An 18,615-nucleotide genomic window follows, 5' to 3' on the forward strand; every position below is an offset into this window, starting at 1 on the left:
GCTCACTGTGGCTAAAGCCAGGCAGTGCTCACTGGTGGCTAAAGACAGGCAATTCTCATTGTGGCTAAAGCCAGGCAATGATCACCGAGGCCAAATCCAGGCAATGCACACTGTGGCTAAAGCCAGGCAGTGCTCACTGGTGGCTAAAGACAGGCAGTTGTCATTGTGCCTAAAGCCAGGCAATGATCACCGATGCCAAATCCAGGCAATGCTCACTGTGGCTAAAGCCAGGCAGTGCTCACTGGTGGCTAAAGACAGGCAATTCTCATTGTGGCTAAAGCCAGGCAATGATCACTGAAACTATAGCCAGGCAATGCACACTGTGGCTAAAGCCAGGCAGTGCTCACTGGTGGCTAAAGACAGGCAATTCTCATTGTGCCTAAAGCCAGGCAATGATCACCGAGGCCAAATCCAGGCAATGCACACTGTGGCTAAAGCCAGGCAGTGCTCACTGGTGGCTAAAGACAGGCAATTCTCATTGTGGCTAAAGCCAGGCAGTGATCACTGAAACTACAGCCAGTCAATGCACACTGTGGCTAAAGCCAGGCAGTGCTCACTGGTGGCTAAAGACAGGCAATTCTCATTGTGGCTAAAGCCAGGCAATGATCACCGAGGCCAAATCCAGGCAATGCACACTGTGGCTAAAGCCAGGCAGTGCTCACGGGTGGCTAAAGACAGGCAATTCACATTGTGGCTAAAGCCAGGCAATGATCACTGAAACTACAGCCAGTCAATGCACACTGTGGCTAAAGCCAGGCAGTGCTCACTGGTGGCTAAAGACAGCCAGTTCTCATTGTGCCTAAAGCCAGGCAATGATCACCGATGCCAAATCCAGGCAATGCTCACTGTGGCTAAAGCCAGGCAGTGCTCACTGGTGGCTAAAGACAGGCAATTCTCATTGTGGCTAAAGCCAGGCAATGATCACTGAAACTATAGCCAGGCAATGCACACTGTGGCTAAAGCCAGGCAGTGCTCACTGGTGGCTAAAGACAGGCAATTCTCATTGTGCCTAAAGCCAGGCAATGATCACCGAGGCCAAATCCAGGCAATGCACACTGTGGCTAAAGCCAGGCAGTGCTCACGGGTGGCTAAAGACAGGCAATTCTCATTGTGGCTAAAGCCAGGCAATGATCACCGAGGCCAAATCCAGGCAATGCTCACTGTGGCTAAAGACAGGCACTGCTCACTGTTGCTAAAGCCAGGCAATGCTCAATGTGGCTAAAGCCAGTCAATGCTCGCTGAATCTATAGCCAGGCAATGCACACTGTGACTAAAGCCAGGCAATGCTCACTGTGGCTAAAGCAGGTCAATGCTCACTGCAACTATAGCCAGGCAATGTGCACTGTGGCTAAAGCCAGACAATGCTTTCTATGGCTAAAGCCAGGCAATGCTCACTGTGGCTAAAGACAGGCAATGCTCACTGTGGCTAACGCCAGGCACTGCTCACTGTGGCTAAAGCCAGCAAATGCTCACTGTGACTAAAGCCACCCAATGCTCACTGCAACTATAGCCAGGCAATGTGCACTGTGGCTAAAGCCAGACAATGCTTGCTATGGCTTAAGCCAGTGAATGCTCACTGTGACTAAAGCCACCCAATGCTCACTGCAACTATAGCCAGGCAATGTGCACTGTGGCTAAAGCCAGACAATGCTTGCTATGGCTTAAGCCAGTGAATGCTCACTGTGACTAAAGCCACCCAATGCTCACTGCAACTATAGCCAGGCAATGTGCACTGTGGCTAAAGCCAGACAATGCTTGCTATGGCTTAAGCCAGTGAATGCTCACTGTGACTAAAGCCACCCAATGCTCACTGCAACTATAGCCAGGCAATGCACACTGTGACTAAAGCCAGACAATGCTCACTGTGGCTAAAGCCAGCGAATGCTCACTGTGACTAAAGCCACCCAATGCTCACTGCAACTATAGCCAGGCAAAGTGCACTGTGGCTAAAGCCAGACAATGCTTGCTATGGCTTAAGCCAGTGAATGCTCACTGTGACTAAAGCCACCCAATGCTCACTGCAACTATAGTCGGGCAATGTGCACTGTGGCTAAAGCCAGACAATGCTTGCTATTGCTAAAGCCAGCAAATGCTCACTGTGGCTAAAGCCGGCCAATGCTCACTGCAAATATAGCCAGGCAATGTGCACTGGGGCTAAAGCCAGACACTGTTTGTTATGGCTAAAGCCAGCGAATGCTCACTGTGGCTAAAGCCGGCCAATGCTCACTGTGGCTAAAACCAGGCAATGCTCACTATAGCTTTAGCTATCAAATGCTCACTGTGGCTAAAGCCATTGAATGCTCACCGTGGCTAATGCCAGGTACTGCTCACTATAGCTTTAGCCAGGCACTGCTCACTGTGGCTAAAGCCAGTCAATGCTCACTGCAACTATAGCCAGGCAATGTGCACTGTGGTTAAAGCCAGACAATGCGCACTGTGGCTAAAGCCAGGTAATGCTTGCTGTGGCTAAAGGCAAGTAATATTCATTGCAGCTATAGCCAGGCAATGCTTACAGTGGCTAAAGCCAGGCACTGCTCACTGTGGCTAAAGCCAGGCAGTGCTCACTGGTGGCTAAAGACAGGCAATTCTCATTGTGGCTAAAGCCAGACAATGCTTGCTATTGCTAAAGCCAGCAAATGCTCACTGTGGCTAAAGCCGGCCAATGCTCACTGCAAATATAGCCAGGCAATGTGCACTGGGGCTAAAGCCAGACACTGTTTGTTATGGCTAAAGCCAGCGAGTGCTCACTGTGGCTAAAGCCGGCCAATGCTCACTGTGGCTAAAACCAGGCAATGCTCACTATAGCTTTAGCTATCAAATGCTCACTGTGGCTAAAGCCATTGAATGCTCACCGTGGCTAATGCCAGGTACTGCTCACTATAGCTTTAGCCAGGCACTGCTCACTGTGGCTAAAGCCAGTCAATGCTCACTGCAACTATAGCCAGGCAATGTGCACTGTGGTTAAAGCCAGACAATGCGCACTGTGGCTAAAGCCAGGCAATGCTTGCTGTGGCTAAAGGCAAGTAATATTCATTGCAGCTATAGCCAGGCAATGCTTACAGTGGCTAAAGCCAGGCACTGCTCACTGTGGCTAAAGCCAGGCAGTGCTCACTGGTGGCTAAAGACAGGCAATTCTCATTGTGCCTAAAGCCAGGCAATGATCACCGAGGCCAAATCCAGGCAATGCTCACTGTGGCTAAAGCCAGGCAGTGCTCACTGGTGGCTAAAGACGGGCAATTCTCACTGTGACTAAAGCCAGGCAATGCTTGCTGTGGCTAAAGGCAAGTAATATTCATTGCAGCTATAGCCAGGCAATGCTTACAGTGGCTAAAGCCAGGCACTGCTCACTGTAGCTTTAGGCAGGCAATGCTCACTGTGGCTAAAGCCAGGCAATGCTCACTGTTATCTAAAGCCAGGCACTACTTACTGGAGCTGCAAGGAACTGGAAGAAGTCTGAGTTGAGAAGGGAAGTGCATAGATGAGGAGTTTCCTTCTCTTATGCAGAGTTGGCCCTTTGAAATAATAATACTTTTTAAATGCAGATTCAGACTCAGCAAGATTTAATATTATTCAGAATTAGGGATATTTGCATTTTTATTGTTGATCGATCCTTCTCCCTAACGAAAAACAAAAAAAGTTGTCTGTAATTTAAGCTTCTCCACCAACTGTATAAGTCTACATATTCATCCTCTAGTATTTATATTGTGTGAGTGTCACACATGTAGCTTTGGAGCACTAAAAGTAATAGATAGTAATGTTACCCCATTTTGGTTGCCCTCATTGTATCGATCACAGGGGTTTAGAAGCCTAAGTGGCGCCCATAGAATTCAAACCTGCAGGGTACCCACAGATCCCCTCGTCAGGCATGTTGACCCGCCAGTAGTAGTGTGAGTACCCATAGTGGTGTCTGAGTCAGCAGGAGGGTCTTCACAGAGCAGCAGCTATCTGCGAGGACACACCTGAGGCTGTCTTCTCCTCTTACCTACCAGAATTAACATCCCATTCATTCTTTCCTACCCACCACACAGGGAGGGTGGACTTCACAGTCAGTACGCGCGCTGTGCGGAAGCAGGCCGGATGCGAAAGTCCAGACCTAGAGATGCTGAGCAAGTGGCGGGCCGACACTGTCATCAAATCCCTGCTGGTCCAGGTAAGGTCTAACCCAGAGGCCCTGCTCAGGTCTGGGTTACAGAGCCTATGTGACCCCCAAAGAAACAGGACATGTGGCACCTATACCCATGTAACTCACATTCATGAGTTTGGTCTCTTTTATGGGGAGAAAGCCGACAGCAAAAAAGCAAACCAGAGTATAAGTTTATCAACCAGAAAATGACAAAAATGTATGAAAAAAAGGATGCTGGCTTCAAAAAGGAAAGACTAACAATTATGGCTGAAATGTACAACATTAGCACATAATGGCTAGATTCATCAGCAAACTGGCTAGCAAGACCACTTTCCTAAATGCACAGAAAGCCCTGATTCCATTATGGCCAGATAGCAGAGCACTTCATTATGCCTAGTTAGGGGTGTAAGGCACCAACTCAATTATGACCATTTAGTATTGCAATGACTAATTTCATTGGTCCCAACGCGTAAACCTCTTACGAATGTGACTAAGGAAGGAAGGAAGGAGTTTGTTGGAAAAGCGGTCCACTGCGCTGATCTGCTTAGAAATGTGTCTATTTATGATGCTTCCTGCAGCCGTCGAAGGGTTCCTGCGGGACAAAGCTCCCAGAGTCCTGTGGGGTAAGGAGGAAAGTGTTTTTTGTTGTATCCATGGTGGTAATGGACCTGGATCAGACTATTGCCAATTGTTACTGTGGTGCCTCCATATTTGGTCAAGTAATCACTTCTGGAGACAATTAGGTTTTCATGTTGTTTGTTTTTAATCGGCAAACGGTTGCCAGGGTCTTGCAAGCAAGTATTTTCACATTTGCATGAGAAAAAGCCAACGCGTGTTTCGACCAGGGGTCTTTATCAAGGCTGTGCTAAGCTGTAAGTGCGAGAGTGCGTAGTGGCGATGTGGTGAATTGCCGTGAGTTGTCATCTGATGATTAGAAACATAGTAGACTTTAATGTTTATACATTGTAGGGTGTCCTGACCCACGTTTAAGCTACCCTGCTACAACATTTGGTGCTGTGGGCTTAGGAAATTCAAGATGGCGGAAAACCCACATGTGCGCCGAAATCCAGGAAAGCTGCGCAGTTGTGCGCACACCAAAATGGTTACCTAACTTGCCACCCACCAGGGTAAAGAAAGGTCTTTGTTAACAAAATCCACTTTTACTGATGTCAAAAAGTTGCTGAAATCGTGACTCATTGGACCACTTTAAAGATTCAACCCTTTTTGTGGGGTTCCACATAACCATCTTACTGTAAGGAGCCCCATCAAAACAATGTTAAGCAAGGATTTACTACCATGTAAGAACCATTCCTGTTTAGAATGCATTAATCCAAGAAAATCCCAAAAATGGGTGCAGTACCAGTACTCACCACTATCCAAAAGCCGGCGTTTTAAAACCCACTGTGTGTTTTTCTGAAGGCAAGCAAAATGCCTATTTCAAACCTTGCAACATGTGCAAAATATTCACTGAACACCAGCAGACATTTGGCAGAATGGAGTTTTGTGTGCCTACAAAATCTGGGAAATGAAGAGCCCAAAAACAATGCTTATAACAAAAATGCTATGGAGTCAGCAGCTTAAGCCTAACTGCAACTGGATTTAAAACCACCAAAATCGAAAATGTTAAATTAAATGAGTGACCTATGTTTGGTGTCACATGCATTTGTAACTGTTGAAATGTCATAGTTTTGCACTTAGAATCAGCATTCTAGCTGCATGTGTAAAATTGCAAGTTAATTTAAAAAGCAACAAATAACATGACAGTAGCTGAAAGTCTGGCTTAAGGAACTTGATTCTGCCTGGCAACTACCCCCATCAGCAGTGAAACTTGAGTCACAACTGTGTTCCCAGGCCAACCTTCCTTTTGCTGCCCACACTAAGGATATGCCATCTATCTGATAATTGAATTTCCTGTGCTCTGCCAGAGAGTGAACAAAGCCCTCTCCACTCAGGCAAAGGTTTTTATTACAGACGTCGTAAAAAGTGGCTTCCTCCTGGAGAAGCTGGGAGGGGCACTGCCTGTGAGAAGCAAGCTGGCTTGGTAGAAACTGGAAAGACTGGTTTCTGTACCATGTGACCTGAAAAGACACACCCCTGCAGCAAGGATATGGTTTTATAAAAAGGGGGATAATTCATAGTGCGGACATGTGAAAATTTTATAAATGATACCATAATTCTTGTGATTTTTCTGCCCACAGTTTAAGACGTGGTAGGAACCGGTGGTATGTTCAGGGGGGTTTTAGCGGAAAAGTGGATATTACTCTAAATGTGTGCATGTTAAAAATCTGAAACTTCATCAGTTAATGTCCCTACTCCCTGCACACATGTATGTAAAGTTGGGTCCATGTCGGAAATTGAAAAAGCAGTTAAAAAGTCAATTATGTACACTCTTTGAATGCAAGCTCCGAGAATGAGCAGATTTGGACATAGACATGGCTAAATTCAGCCACACCATGTATATGTAATTTCAAACAACTGTGTAACTCTGAAGTATGGATTTTGATCATATATATATTTGGGTGCACAGATGATAAGGGAGGTTGTTTCAAGAGATCATAAAATGACATCAATCTGACTCACAGTTCAGTTTGCCAATCAAGCGGAGGAATGGAAGCCTGACCAATGACGAATGAGAGGGGCAAGTCTAGTGATGCAACACACACACCCATTCTCAAGAAACAGATAAAAGCAGAGAGTCAGGACACATAGAGGAATTCAATTTCATCTGCCGCTGGAAGCCCTGCCGGAAAAATCCATACTTACCTCCATCAAACTCCAGAAAGCCAAACTAGAGACTTCAATCTATCCAGAGCAGAGACCAGACCAGAGAGAAAGCAGTGCTGTGCCTAGCAGAGACCAGACCAGAGAGAAAGCAGTGCTGTGCCTAGCCGAGACCAGACCAGGCGCTGTGAGCAGAATCCGGAAGGACCTGACCAGACTGAAGATCGTGACCAAGTCGCTTTCCTGTTCAAAATCTCTTGTGAGTACTTAGCAAAACTCAGAACACATCTCTTAGTTTAAATTCATCTAATTCAGTCTATTTAACCTAAGTAGAACTGCCTCCTATCTGTCACCTGTCATTTCTAGTAAAATTTGTCATTTTGAAAAAGTGTGCGTTTAAAATTTACAAAACCAAAAACGACCTTTACTAAATTACTCATATCTCCGCAACCGTTTGGGCTAGAGACTTGCAATAACTTTCATTTGGAAGCTGAGATCCCAGGCTTTCCTAGGACCCCAAAACGGTAGAGATAGTCCTTGCGGTTCCTTTGTAATAGCGCTCGGCGCATCCGCGAATTTTGCCGCGATTTGCAATTTCTTCACATGTAAAAAAACTGCTGCTGCCTGATTTCATTTGCCAGAAATTCGTTTAACCTGCTAACTATCCCTGCATCATTGCTAGTGTGAGCCTGGACTAATATTAACTAGATACCACTCATCCTGAACCTCTAAAAGGGAATTAAGAGCGTTTCCAGCATATTTCTCATTCATTGCTAGCACCTATCAAAGCATTTGCCTGTGTTTTCAAACTTCTGTTTAAGCTTGCTGGATTGAACTGAATTACAGTTGATTGCATTTCTGAGAACTGTGTGTTTTCCTTCCATTTCCTTGCCTTGCATCAAGGGGGGGAGGGGAGTAGCCAGAGAAAAGTGATTACATTGTTTGGTTGAAATCATATTGCGTATTTTCTGTACTGCATTCATTGAATATTGCATCCACCTGAGCCTACATAAAGCATCCTCTACCACATTATACTTTTGTTCCTATTTACCAGTGTGCTACCTTATCCATTTCATGTCAACTCATTAGTGATTAAAGAAGTGTGCTAGTGCCAGATTCTCCGTTGTTAATATTTACCATATCAGATTAAGTGTGATATTCAATTATTAATTTATTAAAAAGTGTGATATATATTTTAATTTATCAAATAAACCTTTTAAACTTGCAAAACAGAATTACTTCTTGGCTCAGTGGGGTCAGGGGGATTCCAAGAGAGGGGTGTTATACAAGGGTAGTCATCCAGAACGCATGAACTGGACCTAAAGATATATCAATAAGGGTTTTCATTCAGTATTCTAGACTAGGCGTTAACTTGGCTGTAGTGCTGAATTGAATCCTCTTACAAAGTGGGGGCTCGAGCCGAGACGTTGGGTTAGATTTACCAGTTGTGCAGCTTAATACAGTGTGCTAACTGACGGGATACATACACCCGGTCGGATCACCACGCTGCATTACGCTGTGAAGCATTCCTCAAAAGGGACACTCCAAGAAAAGTTCTGTTCTGCAAAAATAAAATACTAACTTCTGTAAGTCAGGACAGAGACCAATCTCTAGAATGACGACCTTAGTAGACATGAAAATAGCCAGAGAGCACCTCTTGCATAAGCTATTTGTGAGAGGTGAATGGACCGAACAGGGCCAGGATGTGTGGTTGCAGGCCATCACACAACAGGTCACTGAAACAGGGTCAGATATATATAGAGATCAGGGTCCCTTACATGTGGCCCTGAGTGAACTATATATGGCTCCTAAAGCCAAAGAGGAACACAATAAGATCGCCAGGATAGCAGCATACCTGTACCTATATATGGGAGACATGCAGGATAGATGTGCTGAAAGCCAAAATCTGGCAAATAGGCAACAGATGGCATTACAGAAGGTCCAATCTGATCTGGACTCTTCTGAGCAGAGGCTGCAGAGGAGCCAGGAGTCAGAAAATGACAGCAGACTGTACATTACTAAAATAAAGGAGGATATGGATGTGCTGCAAAAGGAAAAGTCAGAAAAGGATACTAGATTTCTGGCCCTGCAGAAGGAGCACCAAGACAGTTTGGACTCCTTACTGCAGAGCCAGAAAAAGCTGGAGCAACAGATCAATTTCAACAGGGCATGCACAGAGCAGGTAGCCACCCTGCAAATCCAACTAGACAGAGAGAAAGAGGAGAGCAATAAACTGATCCTGAAAGACCTGGATACCCAGGCAGAGTTTGATCAGGAGCGCCAGAAAGCTGGTGCCTTCCAAAGGCAAAGGGACGACCTGGCGGCACAAATGCAGGCTCTTAGTCAGGAAAGAGACGCCTTAGGCCAGGAAGTCTGCCATTTAAAAAGGAAAATGGAAGAAAATCACCTGGCCCACCAGGGACTGGGTGACCTCCAAAAAGAAAACCAGAACTTGCTAGAGCACACCAGGAGGGTGGAGGATGCTCTAGCAAGAAAGGAGCAGGCCAATAGGGACACAGCTCAGGAGGTAACCCTCCTGCAGCAAAGACTGGCCCAGTTCTCCAGGACCAACCAGGAAGCACAGAGGGAAAATGAGGCCCTCTGTCAACACAATGATAGGCTCCAACAGCAGGTAGCGATGCAGGAGAGACTGATAGAGTCGAGTAAGGCCTTAACTGAGGAACTGAAGGCACAAATGCAGGCTCTTGCATTGCAACAGGGAGCAGGGGCGGATAGAGATGAGGTTCGCTGGGAAATGGAAACTCCGGAGCATAACCTCAGGAGCCCTAGTACCAGAGGCCCTCATACCTCTCAGTCCCTGGACTCTGCCACCCCCATGTCCCCTGGCGCACATGAGCACAGGGCCACAGGGATGGCAGATTACTATCCAGCCAGAAGCATGGGGCTCATAGGCCAGTACCATCCAGGAATGGAGGGGTGGGCATCCGGGTATGGGCACCCAAGTACAATACAGTTCAGTGGGGAACCCCAGGAGAGTAGGCCCATTAAGGGCATCCTGAAAACCTCTGCCCAGTTAGGTCAGTGGAGGGGGTACCCATCAAATCCTGACAGCAAGGAGGAATCTGAAGACTCCTCTGAACTGCGCAGGACACAGGAGACCAGGTCCCCACATTCTGCCAGCCATTCCCAGGCTCGCAGAATCCGGGAAAACCTGGAAGAACAGACGGGAACCTCTGGGAGCAGTGCCTCTGAGTCCGACGAAGAATGGACAAGGGTTACCCGAACCAAAAAGGCCAATAAGGCAAAAAGGGCCTTGCTCAAGGACCCCTTAAAGCAGATTAAGGCGATCAGGAGCGTCATCACGCCTTACCATAAGAACGCTAAGTATTCTGTTTGGGAGCACTTAGAGTTGTTTGAACAAATGATGGAGACTTTCCATTTGAAGGACAGCCAAAGCTGCATTCAATATGTAAAGTGGACCTTCTCCCCGGAATACTCCAGTTTCTTTGCGGGGCTGGAGGACCAAAATCATTTAAGATGGTCCACCTATAAGGCGGCCATCCTGAAACATTTTTCTGTTCACAGAAATCCTCAAGAGGCTCGCAAGGCAGCCTACAATTTGCAATGTGGGGAGGATCAGGCCCCACAAGAATTTGTGCAGGAGTTAAAGCGGGCTTTTGCACAGACCACAAGAAGGGTGCGCACGGATAGCCGTGAATTTATAAACACGTTTTTCCATGCCTTGCCCAAATATATCATGACCCAGCTCGTGAGGGATTTTCACGAGAAAAGATCTTTAGACTGGGTCATTGAACAGGCTACCCGCATCTATGAGGTGCAGAAGCCCATAGAAAATAAAAGCAATGCCCAGAAAAACCCCAAAGCCAACAGCACCCCTGCTGCTGCCAAGGTGGCAGAGGTAAAGGTCACCCCCGTTTTGGATTTGGAGATGGGGGGGTCTAAAAACCTACCTGCACCTAATAATGCTAGGCCCAGAAGGTCCTCGGGCCAGTCGCAGACAGGGAGCCAGGGAGGCAGCCCCACAAATGGGGTCCCTCGCTCTCCTGACTATGTAAGTCCTCGCTACAAAGGTAACAGACCCATCCTGGGTTATGTGTGGACTCCTCCAGCCCAAGGGGGGGGATCCAGCCAAGCACCTAACCCAGGGAACTTCCCTCCAAACTTCCCACAGGAGGGCAGAAATTTACCAAACCCTGGGCAGAACTTTTTCCCCAGATATCCACCCGACTTCCAACCCCAAAATCATCCATCCTTCTTTCCTCAATTCCCTGAGCCCAGACCACTGAATCCGGGGGAGGGGAGGCCAAGGGTGGAGGGGTACCAAAATCTTCCCAACCAGGGGTACTACCAGAGGAGGGACAGCTACCCTTCCCGGGATCAGCCCAGGGGAGAAAACAGGGCCCCGTATCAGCCTGAGCGGGTTTCCCAGTTAGAGCGCCAGGTTCAAAACATGGCGCGGGATATGGGTCATATACTGAGGGCACAGCAGAACCCTCAGATCAGCATGCCGGCGCAGAACGCACCCAACTCTGGACCTGGTGCTCCAGAACAATGACGGGGGCAGCACCCCGATAAATCACCGGTTCCCAGGGAGGAGGCACAAAGGGAAGGGGGGTGTAAAGCCTTGGAGGAAGCTTCCTTCCTCACTTGTAAACAGCCCCTGGAAACCCAGGAACCGGAAACAAAATCTCTTGCCCCTGAAAGTCTGCCTCCTAAGGAGCAGAGGGGGGGTAGGAGAAACAAAAGACCCAAACAGACTCAGTTTGAGGAGGAGGTACAGATCTTCCAATTTGAGGGAGAGGGATCCTCAGAGGATCCTGGGAAAAGGATCTTCTCCTTCATAGAGGGGGGAACTCCTCCCAAAGAAAAATGGGTCCCTAGGGATGTAAATCCAGACTGGGGAGATGTGGAGACTGAGCTACCGCCGCCCACCATCTCATCCCAGAACCAACAGCAAGAAAATCCCCTGGTTCAAACCCATCCTGGGGACTGCCTCCAAAAAGGGGGGGGCGGCCCAGAACCGGAACCAGGGGAACCCACAATGGCTCTGATCTCCAGTTGCCAACTGTTTTTTTCAGATTCCCAAGACTCTCCACAGAATTCTGCCCAAATCTCTTCGCTAGCAATGTCCAAAACCAGAAAGTTAGCCCACCAGTTGTCCAAAAATGTACATTACCTGTGCCCCCTTGAGGAGAAGGAGGGAAGATATTATGCCCCGGTACAAGTACAGGGGCAGGGTACAATCTCAGCACTGGTGGACACTGGATCTCAAGCTACCCTTCTGTCCAGAAGGGCCTTTGACGAACTGAATGCAGGAAGGGGAGAGAATTACCAAATTCCTCTCACCTCTCTTCCGGGACAACTACAGAACTTTGACGGGAAGGAAATTCCCGTTGAGGGGACCGCAGACTTGGACATTAAAATTGGGCGACATAAGTTGAAACACCCGGTCATAGTTGTGACCCCAGAGGGCACCCCTTGTTTACTAGGGAATGACCTCCTGAGAAGGTTGTCACCCCTAATAGATTGTGTAAACGAGGTCCTCTGGACCCAGACTAGCCGACCAATAAAATTAAAACAGAGTGTCAACCATGTTAGTTTAAACGGCACCTGCCACATGGTTGAACAAAAATCTGACCAAGTAGAATTTCACTTCCAGAATAGCCAAATTCCAGACGTGACAGTAATAGCAGTAGGACAACAGACTGGTGATGGGGGGTCCTCTCTATTTCTGAAAATCAACCTTCCTTCCAGTTTAAAGTGGTATTCCACGCTGGAAGGAAACACTCTGAAATTCTATACTAATCCACAATCAGAAACCCCCACTCCTATAGTCCAGAAAGATGTGAAATCAGCTCAAAGCCTGGCTGATATTCAGCAAATTGGAGAGCAGTTGTTCATCCCTGTTCAGTTAAATGATGGGAAGGACTCTGTTCTCGCTCGAGTGTGTGTGAACAACGGTAAGAGCTTCATCAGCGAAGCCATGTTCCGCCAACTCCCAAAAGATCCAGCCATTCCCACCTTCAAACTGATAGACAAATGGGAAATGGACCTGGAAGCACCTGACTCCAAACATCTCCTGCCAAGCAGGTGTATGCTCAAAATCTCCATTGGCAACAAGAGCATTGTCCATAATTGTTGGGTCGTGCGAGACGTCCCTGCCGCCTTTTACTTAGGCAGTGACATTCTCAATCGCTTTGCCATTAGTTTGGACCTAATAAACTTCAAAGCTTGGTCCCGATTAGCGGATAATCCCATGGGCTTTGATGATCCAGAAAAAGCATTTAGGTCAGCTCAATTGCTACCTTATGCAGTTGAAATTCAGATTAAAGAGGAAGTCACCATCCCAGAAAGGACCCGACAATCCTCCCTGGAAGTGAAAGTTAAAAGGGGACAAGAGTTGAAAAACCCTGATGCTTACATACATCTAAATGCTTCTCTCCAACAGCAAGGGTTGGGGGTAAACCCAACTCCATTAGTCAACATAGAACATGACACCATTCTAATAGAGGTGGATAACAGCGACTTAAAGAGTATTACTCTAGCCGCAGGCACCATTATTGGAATGGCGGTTGATGACCGACATTTCTCCATTGATCTTGTAAATGAACTGTTAGGACCCATCCCCAAGGACTGTTTTGACAGTGACAGTGATGACAACGCAACACCAGACAGGATTTTTACCCGGCATGGGGGGAACTTCCTGGTGTACACTTCCTGCCCCTATGGTAAGGAAGATGTGACCTGTGACTTCAGGAGGGATGAGGTGATTTTCCAGGTCCATGAGGGCTGCCTTTCCCACCTGAAGCCTCCGGTCCAAATCAGCACTCTGACCAGGGACTTCTCCACCCAGCTGGAGGAGGCCGCTGAGATAGCCAAACCAGAAGTCTTTCCAGGCTTCAGGCAGATGGTGGAAGAGAGAGTCAACCTAGCTGATGCCTGTGTGACTCTGGAACAAAAGCAAAAGTTGAAACAAGTTTTCTTGGATTTCCAAGATCTCTTTGCGGTAGACTCATATGACTGTGGTCGCACCGACATCCACACCACAACAATCCCCATGGACCCTGGCATGACTCCAGTGTTTGTGAAGCAATATCGCTTGCCTCTCGCATCAATGGAGTCCCTTACTGAAATAATTAAGAACCTTGAGTCCCGGGGAATAATCCGTCCAGTCCACAGCACCTTCAATAATCCGGTGCTGGGAATATTGAAGCCAAACGGCCAGTGGAGACTCTGCGCTGACCTCAGGGAGCTCAACAAACGGGTCCACACTTCCCGATGGCCTCTTCCCTACATTGACCAAGGGCTGGCCCAGATTCAGGGGTCACAGGTATTCACTGCAATAGACCTGACCAATGGATACTGGACCGTGCCTGTCAGTAGGGAGGACCAATACAAGCTGGCTTTTACCTTTGGGGGCCAGCAGTACACATGGACCCGGACTCCCTTCGGATACCTTAACTCCGGTAATGAGTTCAATATTTTCCTACATAAGGCCATGCCCGACCTGGGTACGAGGGGTAACCTGGCTTATGTAGATGATGTCCTCATCAAAAGTTCATCTGTGGAGGAACACATAGCAGAGATCCGTTATGTTCTGACACAGTTGAGGGCCGCCGGAGCAAAACTTTCCTTTCAGAAAGCACAGTGGTGTAGAACCCGTGTTAATTTCTTGGGGCATGAGATTACTCCTCAGGGTCTCTGTCCCCAGGAAAAGAAAGTGGAAGCACTTCAGAAACTGAAAGACCCCACAACTCTGCGGGAACTAAGGAGCCTCCTTGGACTGACTAATTACAGCAGAAAGTTCATTGAGGGCTACGCAGAGATCACCAGACCCCTGATTCATCTCCTGAAGGGGGGGGTCAAGTGGGAATGGGGTCCAGAACAAGCGGAGGCAGTAAAACAACTCAAAAGAAGCCTCTCACAAGCGCCTTGCCTAGCTTACCCGGTCAGAAACAAGGAGTTCTTCCTGGAGACAGGGTTCTCTAATACGTGCTTGACGGCAGTATTATATCAAAAGCATGACAAGGTCAATAAAGTAATCTCCTATGCGAGCAAAACTTTATCCTCTGTGGAGGAAAAATTCAACGATTGTGAGAAGGCACTCCTGGCAACGGTGTGGGCATTGAAGAATTACCGCCCGTTTATCCAGGGGGAACACATCATAGTGGAGACTCCACACCAGCCTCTGCAATATCTCCAAAGTGACAGAATCCGGGCCGGAAATGTGAGTAATTCCCGAATTACTTCCTGGATTCTGTCAATGCAAGGCTTTCCTGTGGAGGTCAGATATGGCCAAAACAAGAAGAGTCCACTCGCGCAAGGTCTGGCTGACTTGCATGATTGTGCCAGAGAAAACTGTCTCGAGGACGAAAGTCTAAAAACAAAGGACAACATGGAGGCATACCTTAATTCCCCACACAAAGTCTTTGAAGAAGACAAGTGTGAGGGAATGCCCACTGTCTATGTGGATGGATGCTCTTACCATGTTGACAACGACGGGGAGAAAGAACTGGTGGCTGGCGTAGGGAATGCCTGGGTGAATGAGTCCCCAGAACCCTCCGCTGGATACAAAATTGGTCCCCGAAGTAGTCAGGTGGCAGAATTGATGGCTGTGCATCAGGCCATCCTCACTGCTGTCCAGCATCAACTCCACGAACTGGTCATAATCACAGATTCGGATTATGTACGGAACGGGTTCGTGGAGCACCTGGTTAATTGGAAAACCAGAGGCATGTTATGTGCTAACAACAAACCCTTGAAACATGGGAAGTTGATCCAAAACATTGATGATCTGGTCACATCGAATGGGATGACCATCTACTGGAAAAAGATCAAGGGTCATTCCAAAGTAGAGGGACCAGACAAAACTGGAAATGACTTAGCTGATCAGCTGGCCAAAACCGGAGCCATCCAAGGGGATCTAATTGAGATTGAGTCCCTGTTGGGGGAAATCCAGGTCACTGCCATCACTAGGTCCCAGACAAATGCTCACAACGACCTTTCAATTGCACAATGGAGTAAGGAGACCCCTGATGCTGATTTGATTACCGCTCAGAAGGGGGATCCAATTATTGGTAAATTTTACCAGCACCTTGAGGACCCTGAGAACTTTCCCCTGACGGATACCGATTACACTGGGAAAGAGGACCTAAGAGTGTCGATGAAATGTCCAAAAATGTTCAGAATCCAAGACGGTTTGCTGGTAAGGAAATCCAAAGCTGGCCACGATCAGTGGGTGGTTCCTACCTCATTCCGAAGCCTGATGTTAAGTCACGCCCATGATGCGGCCACTGCCGGTCATAGGGGGTTTCACACAACATTGGAAATTTTAAGAGAGGTTGCATACTGGCCACACATGGGGCAGGACCTCGACCAATACTTGAAGGGGTGTCTTGTGTGTGCACAATTTCAGCCATCATCCCTTACGCACCGGGCGCCTTTACAAAAGAGGGGAATGACACTGCCATGGTCAGATTTACAAATCGACTTTGTAGGCCCTGTGATTCGCTCGGCTAGGGGGAATAAGTACATGTTGACTGTGACATGCTTGTTTACCAAGTGGGTGGAATGTCTCCCAGCCCCAAATTGCAAGGCAGAAACTGCCGCTGCCTTGATGATTAACCACATCTTTTCCCGTTTTGGTCTACCTCAAAGGATTGAGTCAGACAGAGGAAGCCACTTCACCAGTGAAGTAATGACAAAGATGTGGGAGATACTGGGGGTCAAGAGAAAGCTGCATATTGCTTATAGACCAGCTTCTTCTGGGGCAGTAGAGAGATATAACCGGACAATTGTGAGCATATTAAAGAAGTTTGTGGCAGATTCTGGGCCAAGTTGGGATATCCGATTACCTCTGGTCCTAATGGCCATCAGATCTACCCCTTCATCTGCAACCAAAATGTCACCATTTGAGTTGATGACTGGGCGCAAAATGGTGCTTCCGCAGCATTTGCTCTACAGGACCCAAGAGCAGACACTGATAAATGCCTCCACTACTCATGAGTATGTAGAGAATTTAAGGAAACACCTCCAACATGCTTTTGCTTATGCTCAGCGGAATCTAGAAAGATCAGCTGATAGCATGAAGACCCACTATGACCTGAAAACTTCCAGGAAGGAATATCAGGTGGGGGACCGGGTCTATCTATACAACTTCCAAAGGAACCAGGCCAAGCAGCGCAAATTTTTGCCTACATGGAAGGGACCCTTTGAGATCGTCGATAAGATCTCCCCTGTGGCCTACAAGATCCGCATCCCCAAAGGTGGTTCGGCAGAGGGGGAAGACAAGTGGGTCCACATAAACCAGTTGAAATGTTGCCATCCCAGGCACACTCTGCAACAACTGGAGGAATCCTCTGGAATCCTAGCGGGTACTGTATCAGACTAATTCAGTTCCAATCATAAAACCTACCACATCTAGTCTCTAAAATATTGTGATTTACATGAAACTGTCTCTAGTGATGCTGTTTTTTTTTTTCAAAATAAGAATGTAATATTTCGTTACGATGAAATGCATATGCTGCCCCACTATCTCAACAGTGGTGGAAAAAAAAAAATCGTCTATGAGTAGATATTGCCGCTCTTCCTTTATCATCCTAGGAGAGATGAAACCATGAAGGATGACCAAGAAGGACGATCCGGAGACCGGGAGCAAAGACACAACGGGCCCGGGGTACCGCCCAATCTTCCCATCAGGACCGGCGAGGAGAACTGATCGATCTGACCGGATGGAGAAGAAGATGCTGAACTGTGCCATCTACAGAAGAGGAAGAAGATTATGCGGACAGACCGGTGCGTGGGTCAAAACCCTTGGGCACGCGACTCCCCATCGACCCAAACTCAAAGTGCAGTCACGTGGGGGGGCTTGTAGGGTGTCCTGACCCACGTTTAAGCTACCCTGCTACAACATTTGGTGCTGTGGGCTTAGGAAATTCAAGATGGTGGAAAACCCACATGTGCGCCGAAATCCAGGAAAGCTGCGCAGTTGTGCGCACACCAAAATGGTTACCTAACTTGCCACCCACCAGGGTAAAGAAAGGTCTTTGTTAACAAAATCCACTTTTACTGATGTCAAAAAGTTGCTGAAATCGTGACTCATTGGACCACTTTAAAGATTCAACCCTTTTTGTGGGGTTCCACATAACCATCTTACTGTAAGGAGCCCCATCAAAACAATGTTAAGCAAGGATTTACTACCATGTAAGAACCATTCCTGTTTAGAATGCATTAATCCAAGAAAATCCCAAAAATGGGTGCAGTACCAGTACTCACCACTATCCAAAAGCCGGCGTTTTAAAACCCACTGTGTGTTTTTCTGAAGGCAAGCAAAATGCCTATTTCAAACCTTGCAACATGCGCAAAATATTCACTGAACACCAGCAGACATTTGGCAGAATGGAGTTTTGTGTGCCTACAAAATCTGGGAAATGAAGAGCCCAAAAACAATGCTTATAACAAAAATGCTATGGAGTCAGCAGCTTAAGCCTAACTGCAACTGGATTTAAAACCACCAAAATCGAAAATGTTAAATTAAATGAGTGACCTATGTTTGGTGTCACATGCCTTTGTAACTGTTGAAATGTCATAGTTTTGCACTTAGAATCAGCATTCTAGCTGCATGTGTAAAATTGCAAGTTAATTTAAAAAGCAACAAATAACATGACAGTAGCTGAAAGTCTGGCTTAAGGAACTTGATTCTGCCTGGCAACTACCCCCATCAGCAGTGAAACTTGAGTCACAACTGTGTTCCCAGGCCAACCTTCCTTTTGCTGCCCACACTAAGGATA

At 47.3% G+C, this 18,615-nt stretch overlaps 1 protein-coding gene across 1 annotated transcript in view; it reads left to right on the forward strand.

Moving 5' to 3' along the window:
* LOC138579844 (alpha-2-macroglobulin-like protein 1) overlaps positions 1 to 18,615 on the forward strand; it is a 530,696-nt gene that overhangs the window by 265,246 nt on the left and 246,835 nt on the right. Inside the window, exon 21 of the mRNA XM_069650076.1 lies at positions 4,029 to 4,150. Within this exon, the coding sequence (XP_069506177.1) occupies positions 4,029 to 4,150 (122 nt within the window). The remainder of the gene's footprint in view (positions 1 to 4,028; positions 4,151 to 18,615) is intronic.

Source organism: Ambystoma mexicanum, chromosome 3p (genome assembly GCF_040938575.1).
Source record: "Ambystoma mexicanum isolate Mex_15411 chromosome 3p, UKY_AmexF1_1, whole genome shotgun sequence".
Taxonomy (NCBI): domain Eukaryota; kingdom Metazoa; phylum Chordata; class Amphibia; order Caudata; family Ambystomatidae; genus Ambystoma; species Ambystoma mexicanum.